At 49.4% G+C, this 22,515-nt stretch overlaps 9 protein-coding genes across 9 annotated transcripts; 4 read left to right on the top strand and 5 right to left on the bottom strand.

Moving 5' to 3' along the window:
- Positions 1 to 1,253: 1,253 nt before the first annotated feature.
- On the top strand, positions 1,254 to 2,186 carry LTR84_006431 (uncharacterized protein; the record flags this gene model as incomplete). Its single annotated transcript, XM_064849992.1, has 1 exon — positions 1,254 to 2,186. The coding sequence occupies one exon, from the start codon at positions 1,254 to 1,256 to the stop codon at positions 2,184 to 2,186; it is 933 nt and encodes a 310-aa protein (XP_064703293.1).
- Positions 2,187 to 3,259: 1,073 nt separating this feature from the next.
- On the top strand, positions 3,260 to 4,948 carry LTR84_006430 (uncharacterized protein; the record flags this gene model as incomplete). Its single annotated transcript, XM_064849991.1, has 2 exons — positions 3,260 to 3,673; positions 3,722 to 4,948. 2 exons carry the CDS (start codon positions 3,260 to 3,262, stop codon positions 4,946 to 4,948), a joined length of 1,641 nt encoding a protein of 546 aa, XP_064703292.1.
- A 615-nt stretch (positions 4,949 to 5,563) lies between these two features.
- LTR84_006429 (uncharacterized protein) lies at positions 5,564 to 9,169 on the bottom strand (the record flags this gene model as incomplete). The annotated part of the gene is made up of 1 exon (XM_064849990.1): positions 5,564 to 9,169. The coding sequence occupies one exon, from the start codon at positions 9,167 to 9,169 to the stop codon at positions 5,564 to 5,566; it is 3,606 nt and encodes a 1,201-aa protein (XP_064703291.1).
- Positions 9,170 to 10,091: 922 nt separating this feature from the next.
- Positions 10,092 to 11,002, bottom strand: LTR84_006428 (uncharacterized protein; the record flags this gene model as incomplete). The annotated part of the gene is made up of 2 exons (XM_064849989.1): positions 10,092 to 10,514; positions 10,559 to 11,002. The coding sequence occupies 2 exons, from the start codon at positions 11,000 to 11,002 to the stop codon at positions 10,092 to 10,094; spliced, it is 867 nt and encodes a 288-aa protein (XP_064703290.1).
- Positions 11,003 to 11,060: 58 nt separating this feature from the next.
- On the bottom strand, positions 11,061 to 11,689 carry LTR84_006427 (uncharacterized protein; the record flags this gene model as incomplete). The annotated part of the gene is made up of 2 exons (XM_064849988.1): positions 11,061 to 11,579; positions 11,669 to 11,689. The coding sequence occupies 2 exons, from the start codon at positions 11,687 to 11,689 to the stop codon at positions 11,061 to 11,063; spliced, it is 540 nt and encodes a 179-aa protein (XP_064703289.1).
- Positions 11,690 to 12,687: 998 nt separating this feature from the next.
- LTR84_006426 (uncharacterized protein) lies at positions 12,688 to 14,412 on the top strand (the record flags this gene model as incomplete). The annotated part of the gene is made up of 1 exon (XM_064849987.1): positions 12,688 to 14,412. The coding sequence occupies one exon, from the start codon at positions 12,688 to 12,690 to the stop codon at positions 14,410 to 14,412; it is 1,725 nt and encodes a 574-aa protein (XP_064703288.1).
- A 596-nt stretch (positions 14,413 to 15,008) lies between these two features.
- Positions 15,009 to 16,052, top strand: LTR84_006425 (uncharacterized protein; the record flags this gene model as incomplete). Its single annotated transcript, XM_064849986.1, has 1 exon — positions 15,009 to 16,052. One exon carries the CDS (start codon positions 15,009 to 15,011, stop codon positions 16,050 to 16,052), a length of 1,044 nt encoding a protein of 347 aa, XP_064703287.1.
- A 1,316-nt stretch (positions 16,053 to 17,368) lies between these two features.
- Positions 17,369 to 18,635, bottom strand: LTR84_006424 (uncharacterized protein; the record flags this gene model as incomplete). Its single annotated transcript, XM_064849985.1, has 3 exons — positions 17,369 to 17,605; positions 17,666 to 18,410; positions 18,472 to 18,635. The coding sequence occupies 3 exons, from the start codon at positions 18,633 to 18,635 to the stop codon at positions 17,369 to 17,371; spliced, it is 1,146 nt and encodes a 381-aa protein (XP_064703286.1).
- Positions 18,636 to 19,685: 1,050 nt separating this feature from the next.
- GCN5 (histone acetyltransferase) lies at positions 19,686 to 21,016 on the bottom strand (the record flags this gene model as incomplete). The annotated part of the gene is made up of 3 exons (XM_064849984.1): positions 19,686 to 19,700; positions 19,757 to 20,937; positions 20,998 to 21,016. The coding sequence occupies 3 exons, from the start codon at positions 21,014 to 21,016 to the stop codon at positions 19,686 to 19,688; spliced, it is 1,215 nt and encodes a 404-aa protein (XP_064703285.1).
- Between the last annotated feature and the right edge of the window lie 1,499 nt (positions 21,017 to 22,515).

Below are 22,515 nucleotides of genomic sequence, written 5' to 3'. Positions count from 1 at the left end.
CCTCTGGGTCCATTCAAGGTCTCTCACAGCGAAGGAACGCCGAGGAATTTCAGTCTAAGAGCGATGCGTTGGTATTGAAAGAGAATAAGAGTTCCTAGGACTCTCCGTAGGTGGTCGTTAAACATGTCGCCTTTGCCCCACGGCCCTAGAGCCCCAGAGTTCGAAGCATACGGGCCTCGAGTGCCCTCCACTAGTACACAGAGGTCAATGCGGGACGTCAATTGCGGGGCCTGCCGATTTTGGTGCTAAGCAAATCCTTCGATTACAAGCAAGTTGCGCCAATGAAAGAAGTCTCAAACAGCATGTCGTCTTGCAATTAAACAAGGTGTAAAGCAAGTCGTAAACTCTACCATTGACAGACTCTATTCTCTACTCCGAGACGTAAGCGAACAATCAACAGGTATTGAGGCCTGCGACGCTATGCAAGTGGGTTATTGCGACAACCTGTAGAGGAATTAATAGATGATCATGGGGATATTGTGAATAGTGTCCGAGAATCAGAGAGAAATCAATTTCAGGTATAGCAGTCATCATCTGCGTCCCGTCTACCCCTTCCAAGTGTCTTCTTCGTATCTCGTACTGAGATCTCGGCTTCGCAAGTTTCCATGACGTAATTTATACCGACTTTTGTTAGTCTCTGAAGGACATGCGACTCTTGAATGGCGATGCCTCATCAGAGACATGGACCAATTGTCCACGTTGGCCCAATCTAGACAGAGGCCTGTGCGGGGTGTCCCACCGCTCGAGTTGTTCAGATATCCCGCAGTTTACGATGGTTATCGTTCTATGGCAGAAATACATCGAATCGTGCTCTGGTGTTAAAGCGTGGCTTTAGGCAGGCGACGGATATTTGATGCGTTATTTCCATTTAGCATCTTAGATCAGGTCCGGTACCCAACGAGACATTGAACAAGAATCGGTTCCTTTGCTCTCTTCTCGATCATTCCTTTTATTTATTCTATTGATGAAAAGGTGTCCAACCATTGACTATACCAACACTGAGGAGGCGGATCAAGTACGAATTGGCTTTCAGCTACCATGGTTGGAATACCCTCGAAGATAGATGTCCACAGCCACTTCTTATCACCAGTCTATCGTGAGCGTTGTCGGTCAAACGGCCACAGTTGCCCCGATGGGTTCCCGATGCTCCCAGTAGGCCTACGCTCTCTCAGTATATGTTATTGAGAAACCTGAGTATGTTGCACGCCAACTAAACAGAAAAATAGGAATGGAGTATAGACAAGCACCTGGAGATGGCGGACAAGTTAAACATCACCAAGTCATATTTGTCTGTCTCATCCCCTGGAGTTCACCTGGTGCCAAATGACAACGAGCTCGCACGTAAAATCGCTCGTGAGTGCAACGCTGTGGCTGCAGATGCAAAGGCACGATATCCTGACCGGTTCGGATTTTGGGCATCACTTCCTCTGCCCGACGTTGAGGGCAGTCTTGACGAACTAGCCTATGCATGTGATAAGTTGAATGCGGATGGGGTAGCGGTCGAGACCAATGCTCACGGTTACTATCTGGGCCATCAACAATATGAGCCTGTCTGGGCCGAGCTCAATCGCCGACACGCTGTTGTCTTCATACACCCGACCTCTCCATGTGTTCTGGAATACACAGGTTCTGGTCTGGTGGATTGCCAAAAGGCAGCTCCACTGGCAGAGTTCCCGAATCCTATCTTCGAGTTTTTCTTCGATACAGCCAGAGCCGTGATCAATCTGTTTTACACTGGAACTATCGCTCGCTATCCCAACATTACCTACATAATTCCTCACGCTGGAGGTGCGCTGCCATCATTGATAGAGCGGTTCTCTCGTTTCGGGCGAGCAATTCCGAATCTACCTGTGGACAAATCTGTTACTCCGGAATTTGTGAGGGAGCGACTGAGGACAAAATTCTACTTTGATATGGCTGGCACTGCGTGGCCTGATCAAATACCAGCCCTTCTGGCTTTCATCGGCAAAGACCAACTGCTGTATGGTAGTGATTACCCATTCACCCCCGCGGAACATGTTAGACTCCTTGCCGACACTATGGAGAGATGTATGCCTCAAGTATTAGAGACTGAGCACGACAGGAAGATGGCTTACAGTGGAAATGCCGAACTGCTCTTTCGAAAACAAAGCGAGATCGCCAAATTATCCAGTGCTTCGAGTATTTCGACCCAAGGCGTTGAATGAGTCGAAATGTGACCAAGCAGTAGTTGGGCAATCCGTCGACTAGTTAGCAGCTGCTTAATCTAGGTCTAGGTGTAACGAATTACTCCCTAAATCGCAGTTGATTACTGTATCATACTACCATGGCTCGGCTAGTAGATGAGTGACAAGTTTCGACATATTCGAAATTCAGTGGCTAAACACGCTAAACCAAAAGAGGTTAGACACTCAATGTTTAGCCCAAGAATTTCGACTTCTGGCAACCTCAACTTTGTGGCAATCGTGATCTTCCTTTAGATAATGGGCGCTAGCTCTCACAAGGAATCGAGCGCGTACTCTACAGGCGAGGGCCGTTGAATTTGGGCCTCAGGAGTCATCTCAGTTCCGAAGGGTTTGCCCCTGATGACGAGCAGGTAGTAGTGGGGAGAATTCGGCACTAATGGAATCCGGTAAGTCATCAGAGAGGCACTCTGTGTTTCGAGCCACCATCGGCGTGATTTTGTATGCCCCAGGATCGAGGACACTGTACCGTGACTTTAAGAATTTTGCAGAAGCTTTAGAGATGGAGTTGATAATTGTCTTCAGTTTCACTTCCCTTAGCGAGGCCGCACACATGCTACTGCGGAAGAGCCTACACTCGCAAAGAACATCTCACCAGACATCAACATGCCGTTCATGAGGGACTAGGCTACGATTGTAATATATGCCAGAAACGTTTCAAGCGCAGGTGAGGCTATATGTACGATGCGGCCATGGAGCAGGGTCATATCGCATGAAATTAGCCAGCTAATGTTCGGGACAGAGATCTTTTACGCCAACACTCAGTTGTGCACGACCCGAATCATGCAAGAACCGTGATTTCCTGCGATTCGTGCCGTGCGAAGAGGGTCAAGTGCTCTGGTGGCCCTCTGTGTCTTCAGTGCGAGCGACGTGGCATCGATTGTACTTTCCTGCGCGTCCAGCGTCGTACAAGGTATGCTCCAACAGAGCCCACGTCAATAGCTGTGGTTGCGTCAGCAGGAGAGGATGACAATCATGATGATGATACAGACTCAACCCCGGAAGCGGTCTCGAGGCCGATCAGAATCTCGGACGAAATGAGTCTGCGTCTTCATCCAGGCCAACCGCTTCCACCGGATGTCGACCTCTTTCTGAATCTCACAGTTCTCCCATCTCCACCGATCAGACCGAGCGAATTTCAGCCAACGGGTAATGGTATTAAAGCTATCTATGAAATCCTCAACGCAGAAGGCTCTTCGTTGGAAAGTTCTGTTCTCCAATGGACTGATGCTCAAGACCGCTTGGAAAGGTATCGCAGGACATATTTTCAAACATTCCACATAAAGTGGCCTATTCTTCATGCTCCGACTTTTGGCATCCAATCCGCTCCCTTACAGCTCGCCGCATCCGTATGTCTTTTAGGATCATGGTTCATGAATCCCACCGGAGACGAAAGATCTTATGCTCTCAAAGTTCATGATATCCTGTTACAACGCTTGTTGACCAGCCTGGTGCGCCGATTCTCACTCGTTGAGCAAAGAGTACACTGACTCCCATAGATGAACCAAGAGTTAATCACGGAAGGGCAAGGATGGCCAGGTGAACATTTCCAAGCGGTGCTCTTAACTCTGATTTTCTCGCTCTACCGTACCGATGCAATCGTACTTTCCAAAGCTACACATCTTCGAAACGTTTTCATCACGACTCTCCGAGATCTGGGCGCCTTCAACGACAAGTCGTTGGGTGCACATCTCGAGGCATATTATAGCGGTTCTTATGCCCCGTATGCCCTCAGTATGCGTGAGAGATTCAAACGGCTGTCAGCTTTGACCTATCAGTTCGACACTTATTTCGCGCTTGCTCGAAAAATACCCCCCTTAATGCACCATCAAGAAATCAGCATACCTCTGCCAAGTACCTTCATGGTGTGGAACACATACGGGCTCGACATATTGCCCATACGACAGCGGGAAGAGCCACCCGAACGGTCCCTGGTTGCAGTATCTACGATGATAAGCCGTCGAAATTCGCAAAGGCCCTTGCAATTCCTGGTCGAAGACGTGCAACTAGGCTTGTGTGGACTTTTGCAGGCGATATGGGCATTTACGCAACCATTTACAACTAATATAGAAGCAGACTATGGAAACGCTGCCCAGAGGGCGATGCTTACGAAAAAGCTAGATATCTGGAAACACGAGCTCGACACAATTAATGGATTCGCCGACTTGAAAAACATCCAGAGCGACAAGGCAAGATATTTGTACCTTGCTTACCGAGGAGAAAACAATTTCATAGCGCCATCACTGGAACGCATGAGTGCCCTCGTACAGGACACGATGATACTCTACTACTTCTTGCGACTTCTGCACTACGCCGGGCTGAACGCACCGTCAGAGACGACGGAGCTTGGTCCTGCGGAAAACTCCAACCTAGGCTCGTCACAAGAAATAAAGGATGACCGTGAAGCGCTGGTGTGCGCTCTCCAGCTGCTCGCGATGGCCGAAACAAGCGGCGCCTCATCTCAACTGCCATCCTTCAATCCGCTCACTTATCACGCCCTGCGCTTGGGCATGCACGTGGTGCAGGTGGTCCTATCCAAGCAGGTATGCGACTGCGCCGCCTCGGACGGCCAGCAGCAAGCCACGACCAACGATCTCAGACAGTGGGCCGAGAACGGTGGCCGGGCTCCTTGGATCAATGAGTCTCCCATCTGCGTATGTACGTTTGAGCGGTGCACCGAGCGTTTCCAGAACGCAATCCGAGATCGAAAACCCCTGTTGGAATAGACTTGAGATATTGCTTGACGCAAAACGTCCAATCATTCAAGCAATGAGGTGTTAGGCAATTGAAAGCCTTCGTACCTAGTTAATACAACCGCGTAGATGCCGCCGAAAACGTTGGTTGTCCGCGCTGTCTACTGTCTCTAAATTGAGTATTCCTTGTGCTCGGGTTAGTTTTAGTAGCATTATGGATGACTACGTCAGTGGATGCCATTCTTGGCTGTCATTGATAGATCGATTACAAGGAGGATGTACAACAAGAATGAAACTTGGTGTTGATGTAGCATATATTCTTACTTCGGCTCCTGGGAGTCCTCCTTCCCACCTGTCTGCGGGTCTACTTGCTGCTTGCTATGTAGGATGCCAAAGAGACAGGGCTACTCTTCGTGTAGGGAGATAAAACAAAACAAGCCTATTTTATATGTGACAACGAACTCGAGGTGCTGCAGGCCCAATATATTCAGCCAACACTGCTCGCTAGACCAGAACGTAACAACCCAGTATCGGAGACAGGCTCTTCAAAAACAATAAAATTGTACAGCAGGGAGTATCAACATCTTTTCCAAAACCCAGTAATAAACAAGAACGAGAAATCAGTCAAAAGAAAATTGGCCAGCTCGTCTATACGGCTTCGTCGACATTGTGCAGGGGGACATAACTGCCACGTGTAGCTTCCTCGCCCTTGCGAACGCGGAAACCTTTGCCGTTTCTGAGCATGACTGCGATGTCCATGAGGCCAAGGACGGTCGCGCGGAGTCGGGCGATGATGCCGATTTTCCTTCTTTGCCCACGGACTGGAACGACAATCTTGCTGCTCTCCAATTCCATTGTCTCCACAGTCAACCACTTAGGTCTACCTATCCATCGTAGAGTGAGACTTGACAGAGTGACGGAAATACTGCTAAACATCATTGCTGTTGCGCCCATCAATGGAGGCATATGATAGCCAAGCGGGAGGAAAACGCCCATTGCGAACGGTAGGCCGATGACGTTGTAGGCACAGGCCCAGATGAGGTTGACTTTGATACGACGGAAGATGATGCGGCAGAGGTGCAGAGCAGTGGGTATATTCAGCAGGTCATCGGCACGCATAATCACAATGTCTGCAGCCTCGACAGCAATGTCAGACCCGGATACCAAACCCATACCAATGTCGGCAGTGGCAAGGGCGGGTGAATCGTTGATACCATCACCGACCATGGCAACGACTTCACCTTGGGACTGTAGCTCAGCAACGATGTTTTGTTTGTCACCTGGTGAGACCGAGGAGTGGATGGAAGTTTTGGGGATACCGACCAGGGTCCCGATACTGAGGGCAGTGTTATACGTATCTCCGGTGATGAGCGATGTACTGATTCCCATCTTGTGCAATGCTGCAACGGCTGCTGGAGCGGTAGGTTTCAGCGTGTCGGAAAGGTCGAGGATACCGGCGTATTCATTGTTGATTGCGACGTAAATGGTAGTGATACCAGTTTTGGACTTTGTCTTCGTGATAGGAGACAGGGCAGAATTGACTGCCTGCTCCACGTCTGCCGGAATTTCAATCTTTTTGGAGTGCAGGAATGCGGCGTTTCCCACGTAAACTTTGTACCGGTTGCTTTGATTCCCTGGGTTTTCGAGATCGACGACCGCGGACACACCGTGCCCGACGCTCACTCCAAAAGTTCCAACTTGACCAGGCAGTGGATCTTCCTCACTGAGCCGTAAGTAAGTCCTTGCGGCAAGAATAATGGACTTTGCGATTGGATGTTCTGAGCCTGCTTCGGTAAGCGCGACTAGCGTCCACCAGATTCTCCTTTGCACGTCATTAGAATCCCATTTGGGTTCAAGGTGTGTATCGGCGACTTTCAATTTTCCGAAAGTAAGAGTACCAGTCTTATCAAAAACAATGTGAGTGATTCGAGTGGCTGTTTCAAGAGCGGCTCCACCTTTCACTAAGATGCCGTGTTGAGAGGCAACGCCAGTGCCCACCATGATAGCAGTTGGGGTTGCGAGACCCAGAGCACAAGGACAAGCAAAAACTATGACAGAGATGCATAGCTTCAAACAGACCATGATCTTTCCACCACTTTGTGCTTTGGTGAACAACGCGGGGAGATTGGTCATAGTGTGACTGAGAACGAACCAGGTGACAAAAGTGACAACTCCCAGAACTATGATTACTGGGACGAAGTAACCTGCAACGAGGTCCGCCATGCGTTGAATAGGTGCTCGGCTTGTTTGTGCTTCTTGGACAAGATTCACGATCTGGCTCAATTGTGTGTCTTTCCCAGCACGCGTGACCTTGAAATCGATTTTGCCCGCACCATTGACAGTACCTGCGATAAGTAAACTGCCTTTCTTCTTTGAAATCGGCATAGCTTCACCCGTCACCATACTCTCATCCACAAAACTGTCGCCTCGTGTAACGGTCCCATCTGCAGGGACTTTATCACCGGGGCGGAGAATGACAATATCACCGACCTCAAGCAATTCCGTCGGAATGACTTTCTCGACAGCAGAAGGGCCCGAAGGCCCCGAAGCCTGATCAGGTACATCCTTGAAGGAATTTTTGGTCGGTGTTTTCTCCAGGATTGGCGACGTAGGTGCGACCCAGTCATCTGCCAGCTTTTCTGCATATAAAGGATCTTCGTATATTGTGGCCATGCTTGGTGCAAGGGACATCAATGCTGACAGTGCCTTCGATGTTTGTCCCTTGGCCCGGTTTTCAAGCCATCTACCCAAGGTGATGAATGTGATCAACATGGTACTTGTATCAAAAAGGGTTCCTGGCATATTGTGAGGAGGAATTAGGATGGCGATTACCATGGCGAAACAACTGAAGATAAAAGCCGTGGAAGTACCCAACACGACCAAAACATCCATGGTGGGAGATTTGTGCTTTAAGCTCTTGAAAGCCGAGCTATAAAATCGCTTGCCAACACCAAACTGAACCGGGACCGTCAATGCACAGCAAACAACATCTCCCAAGAAAAGACCTGGTATGATTTCGAAAGAACCAAAATTTATGGCAGGGAGAAACATTGGTATAATCATGCTGATCAGAAAGACTGGTATAGCGAAAGTCAATGATGTCAAGAAAGCCCGTTTCCATTCTTGGATTTCTTTAGTCTTGGCCAATGATTCGATCTGGGCGTTATTGTCCTCCGAGTCTGCAACGAGCGCATTGTATCCAGCTTCCTCAATTACTGCCACTATGACGCGGAGTCCGATGACGGCAGAGTCGTAGGAAATAGTCGCTCGAGAGGTGGACAAGCTAATGAGGGCATTTGTCACGCCGATCTTGGACCTCAATTTAGTCTCAAGATTGGTGGCGGCATTACCATCAGAAAGGCCGTAAATCTTTAACTGGATAGAAGTGCTGGTGGAGCCATGCAGGGAAGTCTCCGGATTTGAGGAGATGATTTTTGCATCGAAGCCGGAGTCCTCGATTATCTCGGCAATCTTTTCTGCAGACAAAATCGAAGGAGTGTGAGAAATGACAGCACGCTCAGCAAGAAGGCTTATGTTGAAACGAACGAGACCTTGGACGTCTTTGAAACCCTTTTCCACTGATGAAGTGCAAGCACCACAAGTCATCCCCTCAATGGCAACGGTGGTCGTCCAGGTTGCCGACGTGGGTTCACTGTCGGTTCCAATAGCCAAGTTCGGCCTTAGGGTATTCTGTATTTTGGATTCCAGTACAGTTGCGTCAAACCCTCGATCCTCAATTATCTCAGCTAGAGCATCGGCGTCAATTATACTCGCATCGTGCTGAATGACCGCCCGACCCGCAAGTAGAGATATACTGAAACTCTTCACACCTGCAACCTCTTTGAATCCTGACTCGATCGCGGAAGTACATGCACCGCAGGTCATGCCTTCGACTTGAATTGTAGTTGCAGTCACCTTGGCTCCTGCTTCTTCTGGGACCAGGTTTGGTTGAATTGAGGACAGAGGCGCATTTGGAAGGTCGCTCGTCAGGACGTGGGCATCGAAACCGCGGTCTTCAATTAATTCGGCCACTTTTTCGGCAGTCAACCTAGTTGGGTCATGATGGACAACCGCTCTCCCCATCATGAGGCTGATGGAGACTGCGCCAGCACCGTCAACGCCTTTGAAAGCGGATTCAACGGCGGATGTGCAGGCACCGCAAGTCATGCCATCCACCTTTAACGTTGTAGTGGCCATATGTGCAGGATGTGGTTTATTAAGCGACCCCTGGTCGCCATCGTCTAGTAGGGACATGATTTGTGTTTTATATTGTATTGTTGCTCGGGAAGCGCGTCAGTGGTTGTGGAATTATCGCCGTCTCATCGTTTCGAGGGGTAGTGCGGTGGGTTGCAGAGGGAGAATCGACAAAGAATGTAGGTGAAGCAGACAATGGCCAAGATAAAGAGGCAGGCAGGGCGAAATGAATGTGCAGTGGAAGAAAGAGAAGTGAGCTGAAACAAAGAGGGACAGAGTTGTGTTGGAGGTGAGATGTGAGACGTGAGACGACGCACGCTGGAAGGGAGCGGCGAGTTTTGCTTAGATATCCAAAACTGGTGCTAGTGTATGTAAAGGGACCGCAGAGGGAGCGGGACCCTCGGACCACTGCAGTCACGACACACGGTCTTGAGGGAACAAAGGCACTGCCCGTTCGGCCCCTGTATTTCGCACTCGTACGCCGCTACTAATCCGCCCGGGCTTCGGAGAGTTCATCAGAAAAGGAGTGGCTTGCCAGGCTGCTTAGGTCTTTTTGACATGAACTAGCAACTGCTGAGTTCGAGCCCTGTTTGGTTAAAGGTTTCAGATCAACCACCCCCAAAATAATCTCATTTCTACTGCGGAGTATTCGGCGTGTCGTGCTCCCCAGATTTCAGCATGATTCACTGGGTTCCATCACATGTTCCGTCACGCCACATAATCTAATGGAAAGAAATTGCGCCTTTGATGATCGTAGTGTTAATAGTATGAAATCAGGATTGATAACACAGATTGACGATATTTTCTAGGTCAATTGAGTACTGAGAAGAAAAAAGAAATGATTCAGTCTTGTGAAGTTAGATTCGACATCACTTGACGACCTCATCCTCACAGACGAATTCTCAAAGTCATCGATATGGTATACCATAGAGACTTACAGGGGGATAAAATCTTCGGCAATTTGCGTTTCTCGTGTCACAAATCAAGGGAAACACGTTGAATCTGTCCAAACCCCGGAATCAGTCGTTTGAAAGCGTAAGCTCGCCCGTGGTGAAGCACGCAATCGAAGTTGATCGAGCCTCGCGTCTTGAGGGAACGGCGCCACACGTTTGACGAGCTCGTAGCTGATAGTCGCAGGAATGGCGCAGACAAGGCACAAGACGCCCAGGATCGTCAGCGTCTCGCCCGTGGTTTTCTGGTACATCCACGAGATGATCGGGAATTGGATCCAAAAGCTGTCCAGGGCGTCCATGGTCTCTTGGATGGACCATTCGGCGATGTCAAGGTTCGCCAGCACCACATTCTTTGCACTCTGGAGGACCTCTGATGTGCAGATGGCTAGGACTTTCTGGATCAGCACTATGGGGTTTAGTGCGAAGATTGAGTCGCGGTCATAGATCAGCGTCTTCAACTCAGCCGCTACATCCAAGAGCACCATGCCCCCTATACTGGCCAGTCAACCAGCTTAGTCAGCAGGCTCTCCTGTTTTGTCGGGACGGTGAATGTTGGAATCACCGAGTTGGCGTCCTTTACGCCATTCTTGAAATGATAGCTTCGCCAGTTTAAACGCGGGCTGCGATGGCTGTTGTCTTTGCGGTTCTCGTCCTGCGCTCTTTCCCCAATCGACCGGCCGGTCGGTCTTAACCCGGCGGCTTCTTTCACTGGTGCTATTGCGCCATCGAACGTGGTGGCGACCGCGACTCTGAGCGACTCAATTGATGACACTGCGTACGCGCCAGTTGCCTTGATGATCGTCTTCAATACGCGGTGCATCCAGAGAATGTCGTCCCATTGCAAGAGGAATCCAAGCCACACGACAAGTTCTTCGAAGAAGGCTTTGATCTTCCGGAACACGAGCTCAGCGACGCCCATGACCGCCTGAACCTTGTCCATGATTGCGTCGTAAACAATGTCGCCGATGTGAAGGACGAATCGGACAACGCCCTCGATTTCACGGAACTGCAAAGGCCGAGACGGCATGCCAAGCTGCCGCTGACATCCTCCATGGGTCACCAATGGTTACGACGACATCATCGACCACGCTGCTAATACTTGCTTCCAGACTCCTTGTCTCGCAGCCGTGACTAGCTGATAACACACCGACAGCGGTAGCGGTATCCTCGCCCTGATGATATGTGACCTCGTCCTTGCCAAAGACTAGTGCAAAGAAAACAGGGGATTCTACGGTCGGGACACTTCGTCTCACCAGCTTCGCGTCGCTTGGATCAATCTTTGCGCTCACCTTTGGAAAGATGGGAAAGTACTGATGCGCAGATTTCTTGTCCTGCTTTGAGATATCAGCCGATACCAGGGGTGCCTTATTGCCATCGTCTTTGGTGATCTCGACTATACCGAGACTGTCTGCGTCCTTGATAGTGAAAAGCTTCGCCTGAGCTTTTGCCAGAGGATTGATAGCAACGGAGGAGATGTTCGGATATCCTACATTGAATGGCGTAGCGGCGGAGGTCGCCTAAGCTCGGATGTCGTGTTGAGTCTGGTGTGCAGCCTTGTGTTTTGAATGGATTCCAATCGCCGTAGGGCAACCGCCGTTTCTTGTACCTTGGGTACTTGTGGAGACATGTCGACAAGAGTTTTCCTCGAGTATTCGTCCGGCTGATTTTTTGGCACGTGCAATGCTAGCCGCTGAAGGATTGACTGCTTAAAGAGCTGTGAAGTTAGCCTAAGTTGCCCAAGTTTACCTAGCGTTGGGCGCAGCCTCGTACATGACCAGTCGATGAGATTTCAACCTCGATGGTATCTGGTTAGGATAGTGGTGTATTTAGTTATGATTCTGTACGAGGTATCCTCTAGGATATCGAGGGCGAAAGAGAGAGAGAATGCCTACCTACGTACCTCATACCTAGGTATCTTAGTTACCTAGGTAGAAAGCACCCGCTTTGGCAGGAGTTGGGTGCCAACGGCACTTGCCGCGCACCACCTCCCAAGGCAAAGACTGAACAGCCACAGCTGCTTCCGATTCCACCCTTTCTAACTACTGTAGTGTTGATTATAATACGAGATCTCCAGCCTATAGCGATCTAAGACACCTTCCATTTTCTCAGCTCCCCACAGCTCTGTCGTACACAATAGACTCAAGGTAACCACGAAGCTTTCAGACGATTGTTAACTTGTCCGTAGAATCACCCAAAGTCGGGACACAATATGCAGAGCCTTTTCCGAGGAATTAAAGATCGCTAACGACGATTGACATAATCCTTCAGCCAGCCACAGGCTCTAGTCCTTCATTCTCCAAGAGGTAGCTGAAAAGAAAAGCTCCTAACCCCACGGATCATGGTGGCACAGTTCGACTCACATCGGTGGAGGGCAGGCGCCTCGTGAATGTTTGTCTCGGCTATGACATCTGACGTCTAGTGACTGTATAAACAAGCAAGCCAACCCCATTACTACATGAGGGAAGCAAAGTACTCTTCTAGTCTAAGCCTTTGCCCTTTAGACCTCCCAATAAGTGCCTTCAAGGCCAATACACTCCTCCTAGGATTTGAACCTCGAACCGCTCTTCATTTACCCTGCATCTTTCGGTTTGAGGTTGCTGGGTACTGACGATCTGGTATGCCAATATGAAATCATCGGTATTATCAAATCTTTCAGGCGTGGGTGGCTATGATTTCGTTGTGGCGGTCACACAGGCCAGCATCAATGCAACAATGATAACATATCTTGATTCCCTGACGTCGCCAGAGATTATTGTCTGCTATATCAGCCAAGAGAGTGTGGGAACGCCTGGATACACAGCCGTGGAAGTTGAGTTCACAAAGCTCCTGGAGCTCACTGAAGGAGTCGATCCGTTCACAGTAACAGTGCCAAGTGATAACCAGGAGAATGATCCAAATTTTCAAAAATTGTTGAAAGCCAACTTCATCATGGGATTCAAGGCTCGAATTGGGATTCCAAATGTTCCGGATAAGAGCAAACTCAAGGACATCGTGTCATTGCAGGGCGACACTGCACAAGTGGGCTTCAACTTGATGTGTTCAGAATTCACGGTGGCTGGAATTGAAACAGTCTCTGTCGACCGGTTCTTCATCCAGTCATCGCAGACTCCGGCAAGCACATGGCTCTTTTCCACTCAGGTAGACCTTCGCCTGGGTGATCTCTCGGATTCTGGCTACAGCAGACTTTCTCCTGAAGCTCAACGAAAAATCAAGAATCTCTCAGACTCGGTGTTCAGCATCCAGCAGTTACTAATTGACCTTAGCACTGCCACTCTTGCGGAATCTGTCAAGATCAGTGGTGTTGAGGCAGGTTCCACAGTTGAGACCTTCCTCGAAAAGTACTTCATTCAAAAGTATATTGCGAAGTTGAAGGACACTGGCGAGCCTATGCTTGGATGTGCAGCCGTCTCAAAAGGAACGGACAGATCGACCATGCTTCTGACGGACATGGACTTCTCAGTCAGTCCATATGTGGACTCACTGGGCAAGCCAGCGGCTTCAGACAGCCAAAAGGAGCTGAACACCCTCAACTACCTCTGCGCCACGGACCACCGAGCCCTTGGCCCAGCAATCCGCTTCCCCTGGAACTGGGTTGATGAGTCTGAGCGGGCTGACCATGACGGATGTATATCGATCAATCGAACTCGTATGATAGAGTGGCTGGAAGGGCTTGTCAAGACCACCGCTTCTTATCATTGCTTGCGGCCGACGGTATTCGCGAAGCATCATGATGGGAATATAACAAGACTTTATGTGGAGGTGTTCTTCAATGAGAATCAGCAGCCCGTTGTGGAATATCCAGACAAGAATATGGTCGATTCGCAGGGCCAAAAATGGAACGCTGATGGGAAAACCGTGCTCAAATTCTCGTGGGAGGGATTCGCCGCTGATGATGATCAAGCTGGAAACATCGAACTTCGGAACAAGTACGCCATGACTGTTGATCTCGTCGGATCCACTATCGTCATCACACAGAACATCTGGGTGTGGTACTATGTGCGAGTGCCGGCCTATGGTAAGGGCCATATAATTGTGAACGACACACTCGTTGACGAATACTCTCTGTCCACCGAAAATGGGGCACTCGTTGTCGGAACTGTGAAATCTAAGCTGACACAAGCTGCGGATCCTCACGACCGGAGCGCCAACATTTCGGACGTGAATGATTTTGGCAACAAGATCATCGAAGCCGTCAAGCAGCCAACTTCCATCAGCCTGACAAGCATCCCACTCTCAGTTGCGCCGTCGTACGTCTTCCCAGGCGGCAAGAGTTTCTTGTTCAAGAATGTCCAATTTTCTGAAAATCAAGACCTTGTCGCCTGCATCGCCTATGCGGACCCAGTCCAGTAGGAGGCAGCTGTAGTGGTAACTAAATGACCAGGTTATGTGATATATCCACAGTCATAGTCGACACCTAGTGGTCTGAGGAGGATGGAGATTGTAGGGCATGTGATTCTCCTAATATTTCACAGCCTTGCAATCTCAGTTCACATGGGAGATACATCTTGTTGTGAGCACCCACAGGGTGATCAATGAAGAAGCTGAAGTTGGAAGATAACCTACCATCTCCTCGCTGATAGTCTCGTCTCTCCACGCCATGTTTATGTTTTAAAACGTGGTCCCCCCCGTTACGTGCGCAGTGATCAGGGTATAATTTGAGCCCACTACGAATACCCAAGCAGCTGGCAACCTTCCTCGTAACGTTCTATGACTCGGCGTCGAGGCCAAACTGCGTCTCACTCCGCGGTGGCCCTCCGTAACACCATTCGTCGCCTCATCATCCCACGCTCCACGCTGCGACTCCAGTTGTCTGTCCGTCTGGGACGCACCACTGCCACTGCTTCTGCTCCTGGCACCCATCTTCGTCCCCTCACCAGCGCTTTGAGATTCACGTTCGCTGGCGCTCTCGTTGGCAACAAATTCCAGATCACTTCTGCCACTGTACCATGGATCAGTCACAAATCAAGGCATTAGCTGCCATTCATCCTTATATCCATTTGGCAACGACTCAGAAGAACCCTACACAGCGGTTTGTCTGTGACCTTATCAACCGTGCGATCTCCGCACCAGGAACATATCTCTTCGCCGAACTACTTCGAACACCTGCTGTTCAGAGCCTACGTGGCACAGACTCGCAGTCATATTTGACCCTACTGGAGATCTTTAGCTGGGGCACCTTTGAGGAATATTGTGGTAAGACTTCGACTTTCAAATATTCAATCAACCATCAACACCAACTTACTCACCTTCCAGCTGCCTCTGGTCTCCACGAGCTCGATGACATACAAACATTTAAACTTCGACAACTCACACTCCTGACACTCGCTTCACCATTTGCACCTCGCCCCCAGAACGCCAGCGGTGACGACAACCTCACCTACGATGCTCTACTCTCAAAACTCTCCCTCCCTGACGCTGCGAGCCTCGAATCACTGGTCACACAAACAATCTACTCTGGCCTCCTGGTAGCCCGGCTCTCACCGACCTCCAATCCTCCGGTCGTAAAAGTCAAGTCTGTCGCCCCTCTTCGCGATCTACGCCCACAATCCATGCCCGCCCTCCTTCAAATTCTCCGCACATGGGAGTCTCGCTGCACCACCATGGTCACAGACCTCGAAGCACAGATCGTTGCAATCCGCACCACAGCCTCTTCGCGCAACGTGCGGGCCCAGCGCAGACAGGACGTCGTGGACACCGCTGTACTCAGCGATAAACCACTCGGCGACAACACTGACGCCAGCAAGGGCCTTGCCGTCGCGCAGCGGGCATTGAGAAGTGGGGCCACAAAGCTGCCGACCAAGCGGAACCTGGACCAAGAAGCTGAAGGTGAGGAGGATGATTACAGCGACGAGGATGGACGCATGGATCTCGACGAAGGCATCGACATCGGCACAGCCGGCGGTCTTAGCGGTGGAAGCGGCTCTGGTTTGCGGGGCGGTGCAAGCGGAAGTGGTCGGGGCGCGAAGAGAAACCGAGGACGAGGAAAATGAGCAATCGTCTCTTCAATGTTCTTTTACGAGTTTTCACGAGAACCACGCCGTATCGGTTGAGCCTTGCAAGTGCGAGAATGGAATTGCCCTGCGAGCCCAACACTCATGTACCGGAGTTTAACAGGCGCACATAGCGAACGGCGTTACTACTACGGAATTATGCTACTATCATAACTGAGCAGAAGCAGGATGTCCCCATAGGGAAACGCCCGCCGTGATAGATCTGAGATACCCTACAGCCGACCATCAGGGCTCGCTGACCTGGAATGACATACCGTCTCAACTCAATATCTAACCTAATCCACACTTCCCAGATCAAGATGCTAAATGGCAAACCAAAAGTTCATTTCTACCCGTGGATCCGCGTTCACTTATTCAGACACAGAAAACAAGGGTATCTACACCTAACCCCCTACCCAAAAAAGAAAGATTCAACACGGCAAGATTTCATCCAGGCGTTCAGCATAGTTTTGTGGTCTCTTGTGTACCGTTCAGTAGTTGGGTTGACCTGCTTCGCCTGGCTGCTCGTCTGCACGCAGAGCTGGTGGTGATCAAGTAATCAGTTTATGTTTCCAAGTTACAATTTTGTTTGGGTTATCATGTTTTCGTCTCATTGAACTGATTGGAGTGTTTGTCAAGCAGAGCTGATATAGATAGACATTGAAGATTGATAGGGGATTTCAAAGCCACTCATTTCCAGTACCTTTTAGATAGAAAATGATAGAAAATGTCACACACTCATGTTTCCGAAAAGCCGAACTGCATGTAATCATTGAATTTGAGTTTCTTTTTGTACTTTACGCACGTTCATCCATTGCCTGCGACCTTCATGGGAGGTAGGTATCTTGCATTATTGACATCCATTGCTGTTCCCCTTTCGCGTGTATCGCTTTGTGAAGAGCTTCTATGGCTCCTTCGTGCTTTCTTCGCGTCTTCTTCACCCAGTGGCCAGCCGGAAAGGCTGAAACCCGAACGTTTTGGGGGCACTGAAAGGCGAAACAGGCGTACTTGAAAACTCCCACATATTCGCTGGTCCTGTCCACTGGTAAAACGCCGAAAATCCCACGCTCCATTCGTTCAAGACCACCTAGGCCGTCAATTGCTCCCTTTGCTCGCTGGATATATAGAAAAACATGAAGCAGTTACTGTGAGTTTGAGGAATCCAAGACTCCGAATCTCGAAGTGCCATAGTAGACTCACTCCCTTCGCGTCTTTGTAGTAGCGGGGAGTAGAAATGGATCTTAATCCCCATCGGCCTCATTGATGGCACTCAGGCCATTCGTAGAAACATATAAAGAAAAGATTGGGGCATGGTTTTAAAACCTTGTTCCCGGCACGAATATAAAGAGCACGCTCAGGGCGACCGCCACAGCTGCGAACATGAGCGATGCCATCGTGGCTCGAGTGAGAAGTAATCTCCGAACGAAAGGCTCTCGCACTCTTGACCAGTTCATCCATGTGTATTCACTAAATCCCAGGTATGCAGCCAGAATGTCGAGTTTGTATTGGTAGGAGATAAGGAAATAAGCGCCAATGGTGAATGGGAGGATCAGCTGGTTTGAAAAGTCAGTTCTGGATAATCTTCAAGTGGATAACTCTGAAAAGATACTCACATAACACCTCATCCGCCGCGACTGGTCACTTAAGATCATGTAGAATCCCCCCCAAAACCCAGCCATTAAACTGGCTAGGCCAATGATGAGCCTTATCAAGACACTGAGGGGAACCAGGTTGCCTAGTGCTTTCGCCTGAAGAAATCCAGGAAACGCGTCTCTCTCCATGGCCTGGAATACATAGTCTTTGGCATCATCAAATACTTCGGGGTCATCTCGGCCCTCTTCTTCAATGGCTCGGATGATTCTATTCAGCATAGAATCTGGGAGAACAATCTCGCGTTCAGAGCCAGGCAGGACAAAGGTGTAGAGGATTTTCTCAGCACTAGCCTTGATATCCGCTCGAGCGACGCTGTGCCCAGGAGAATTCGAATCAGTTCGGACTTCGGGCGTTAGATAACTAGGCTGTGGGAGTTCCGAAGGCGATGGTCTATCCCCTGATGGACGGCTGAAGTTTCTCGAGTGCCCAGATCCCATGCTATGAGATGGAGAATGGTCAGTACCGCCTTCTCTGCTCGTGGATTTTCGTGCGTTAGAATTCTCAGATCTCAGGAAAGCTGAAACCCTCGATTCATGCCCGCTCTTCCTGTGATCTGAGACGGCCTCCCCGATGTCCAAATTCTCGAGTAGTTGTGAAGATCGTTTGCTCGTGGCTTTCTCCATCTCCGGAGTATCAACCAACATAGATCGACGTAGTTCTCGGACGTAATGCCGACATAAGGACATGTGTTGAGATACATCAAGCCTATTTCAATCAGTTAGCTTTAGCCGATTCCTTCATGCGCACGGAGACTCAACAAACATACCAAAAATCCAGGTAATCGACTGAGCGCTGCTGATCTCGCATGTAAATGTAAAATGAAAATAAATCCACCGGTGCTAATGTTCTTCTGCCCAGGACTTCCATCAGAGTTGGCAGCCTGTTACGCTGCTCAAGCTCTTGTTCCGCATTCCCGTGGACGTGCGCCATTGTGTGTTGATTTCAACGTCAAAGTCCGTGCGGACTTGGATTCTCAAGTTTTGGAGGCAGGTTGTACGCCGCCAGAGGGCCAACTGTTCTGAAATGGTGCGCAGTCGCTGTAATTGAGGCGGTTTACGGATGAGAGCAATGCAAAGTTTTGGATTCAATCTCTGAAGTTGATCACTCTCGAGAACGCCAGCGATGTTGCGCGGAAGAAGAAGTGAGAATGAATTGCAGGGGAGGAGACGCGATCGCGAAATCGATGGTTTGAGTTGATAGCGCCGAGAGAACGAAAAGGTAGCGAGTGTAGTAAGGAATTCGACGAGAAGTTGAAGGGACGAAGAGAGCGTTGGAAGAGGTTGGAGGGTTTTTGCTGAAGGTGATTGTCACCAAGGTGCGACAGTGAGGTTGGAGTGGCAGCAAGAGAGTGGTACAGCAGGACACATGCATGACCGTGGAAGGGGCCGGAGGTGGCAGTTTTGCTTGGCTCTGGTGGGATTCGGACGCCTGGGAGCCCTTAGGCATCGGACTCAGGAACGGGTAGTCCTCTCTGGGGAAACCTTAGGGGCACTACCCGCCTAGACCTTTCTCAACTCCGGCCTATCGTGGGCTTTTGTTTCGGTGCGAGTAACTTGCAGGCTCCACCCCTACGATAACTATAGCAACATCAAACCTTCACCAATGCCGCTGACTGGTCCTCCAGTCCTTTGACGCAATCTGAAGAATCCTACTGCCCAGGCCAAACCAATTTAGACTTCACCCACTGGAGATCTGACACACGTACTTGCGTAGACAATGGTACACAGTGTTTGATGGTAATTCCATATCTTTGTGTCTATTCAATGTTTCGTACGGATGCCTATTCCATTCGTAGGTCCTGGTCTCATGCATGTTGGGTATCATAAAATCACTAAATCATTTTGCTGGCCATTCGAGTTCGTCCATTTCCTTTTTCCTACGAGTACGAGTACGCTCACGTCGTAAAACACGGCTTTTGATTTGCGGTACACTGTTCGCCATTGAGCCCTTGTTAAGTGCCTTGACTTTCCCAGAAGAATCCTAATCTGCCAGGTGCTATTCAAGGTTAGCATTCACATATAGGGAGCAAGAAGATAAGGTAAGCCACTTACCGACCACTCCGGAATGTTCTTGATTTGCTGCCACATGAATTTTTCGAGCTTGTTCGCACTCTTCGCATACGGGGTGGTCTCATTGTTGTACCGACGGCAATTGTCGAAGATCAATTTTGAATCTTTGATGAAGTCTTCTGGTCGAGGATACAGATCGTTTTGCAATCGCTCCTCCATCGTCGACAAATCCATGGGCTCTTTGATTACCTCATAATAGTCTGGAACCTCATCCTTATTGACCGGTTGAGCAAATGGCCATGCTGAGGTATGGTTTTGCATGTCATTCAAGAGATGAAGAAGCTGGTTGTAATTCGGCCCGTGGCGGGGTTGTCGTGATAGTTCGTCCATGGATGGTGACCATCCAGACTCTTTAATTGCAGGTATTGACATGGGATCAATCTCGACAATACCATTCTTCCATTGCGCAGGGGGGGCGTGTACCATGTGTGACTTGCTGACCGCTCGAATCTTAGCCATCACTGCCTCTTTCTGCTTCTGTAGCAGTCTTGGCGCCTCCAGATATCTGATTTTCGGTAGCATACTGCACTGCATGATCGTTCCACCCTCGTAGTCTTTGATGTACCCCATCCATATCGACTTTTCCAAGGTGATCTCCTTGGTGAAGCCCTGTTTTTTGAAATAACCAATAGCATAGTTGTCGGCATAAGTCAAGAAATACATAATTGGCGATGTGGCTTTCACGTAGTCTTTCAAGTGCGACATGATGTGTGCGCCATAGCCTTTTACTTGCTGATCTGAAGAAACTGCACAGAACACGATCTCTGCAAACTTGCGGGCATTGAAAGGGCGATATGTGATGCCTCCAACAACCTCGAGCGGGTGCTTCATAATGGCAATTGAGAGGTGGGTTTTGTCATAGACCAGGCGTGCAATATAATCCTTCGGCATCTTAGGCAATTGTTTTTGAAAGATACATTTCAGTCCTGTCAATATGATATTGCTCTCTCGCGAATTGTCGTTGTTGACCACCCGAAACTCGACGATGCCCTGCTTTTCTTCGATCACGGCTGGTTTATCTGGAAAGGTGACAGGTGTTGGGGTGATGGGAGGATCCGAATCAGAGTCTTCCTGTTTCGTAACATCATCCAGTGCCGGCGATTCGGTACGCGCTTTCTTAGATCGAGATGAGGAATCATCTTCGGAGGCTTTCCGCTTCCCATCTGTCCAATGTCAGTTCAAGTTGCCCGCAGTGTAGCGACAGGTTTTCGGGTACAGCTCACTTTCTACCGTGGGACCCATGATCTTATGGCTGGCGCTGACAATACTGGTCAGTAGATGACACTGTCGCCTTGTGGGAACGCAAAAAAAAGAGGATGAAATAGAAGAAGAAAATCAAAAGGGCAGTTGCGCTGGTGGTGATCGAGGGACGCTGCCTGTCGTGGGGAATTGCGGAGTATTTGAGAATGCTGCTTTAAGCAATAAGCGCGGACTCTCATTAAAGTGGCAATAATTTGTCATTTAACTAGTTCAATCTGAACGCGTCACTAGCGTCAACGCGTCACGACTCACGATGGCTGCAACCTCGTCAACAAAAAATGCGTACTGAAGCTAACTACCTAGGTAGTCCATCAATCTCAACCTCCAAAGAGCTCTTGAGGAGAGCCAGAGCTCGACCCGAATACTACTCGACATCAATTCGTGCACCAGTAGCATTGTCAAATAAACCGCCGCTCCTCGCATTTTTATTTGCTGCAAACCAATAAACCGTCTTATTAAGATCAACCTCGAAAATCCAATGCTCTTGAGTGCTCGGAGAGACAAGATCTAATGTGTACCTCGTGGAACCTTGAGCGGGTGAGCTGTTGGGACGATCTTGGATCAAACGATAGATGCACCGGGCCATCCGTCTCTGATATTCATGCAATGAAACTGCATGGTCCAACGCCTCCTCGCACCATGTCCCACCTGACACCAGTTGTTCCCCAGGCATTTGAGTTCCAATTGTGCTCACACCCTCCGATACTATTCAGTATGAATGGCGTGCTTAGGATTGCCAAATTTGTCTGAATATGTCCAACCGGTCATCGTTGTCAAGGATGAATGTACAAAATGGCTTCATGCCATTCCAAGCTCCTGGCAACCAATAACAGTCTCCACGAATAATATCGACGAGATTGTCAAGTGAGCTGGCATGTACGACACGTGGTGCGATGTCTATGCTAACCTCTCCATCGCTAATATCCAGAACTAGCACCGTATAATAGAAACCAGGATGCTAAATATCATTCGCCATCGTCCCAGCCGAAATCTGGATCTGAATGATGATCTTCGAGCACACATTGCGGACAGCGTTACAAAACATGCGCAGGCCATCGTGGACAAGATATGTGCAAGCGTCCCCAACCATGCGGAGAATATCACACAAGGGATAACTTCACTGCTATCTGACGAGGTTCTTTTCCCTCAAGGCTACATATCAGATCCCACAGGCCTCAGATCTATCCTGACTCGGAATCTCAACATGCCCGTAAACTTGTGTCATCTGGAATGTGGATGATTCATGGAACTTTGGCCGACCTCCCGAGCGAGGTCGAACCCGCTGGTGATACGTTGCCTTGTTTCGATCTCCGTCCTGGTCAACTCGAGTGGATCCAGAGCCAGGTCCTAAGATTAAGAAAGGTCTTCTCTTTATTAAACCGGCTAGAAGTCTCGAGTCCGTTAAGACACTGAATATCCGTTGATGCGACTTCTGTTTCGGGAACAAATGATGCTGCTGATACGATACACTTGATAAGCCA

This window comes from Exophiala bonariae (genome assembly GCF_035927105.1).
Source record: "Exophiala bonariae strain CCFEE 5792 chromosome Unknown scaffold_24, whole genome shotgun sequence".
In the NCBI taxonomy this organism is placed as follows: domain Eukaryota; kingdom Fungi; phylum Ascomycota; class Eurotiomycetes; order Chaetothyriales; family Herpotrichiellaceae; genus Exophiala; species Exophiala bonariae.
This window is presented reverse-complemented; position numbering and strand designations above follow the sequence as displayed.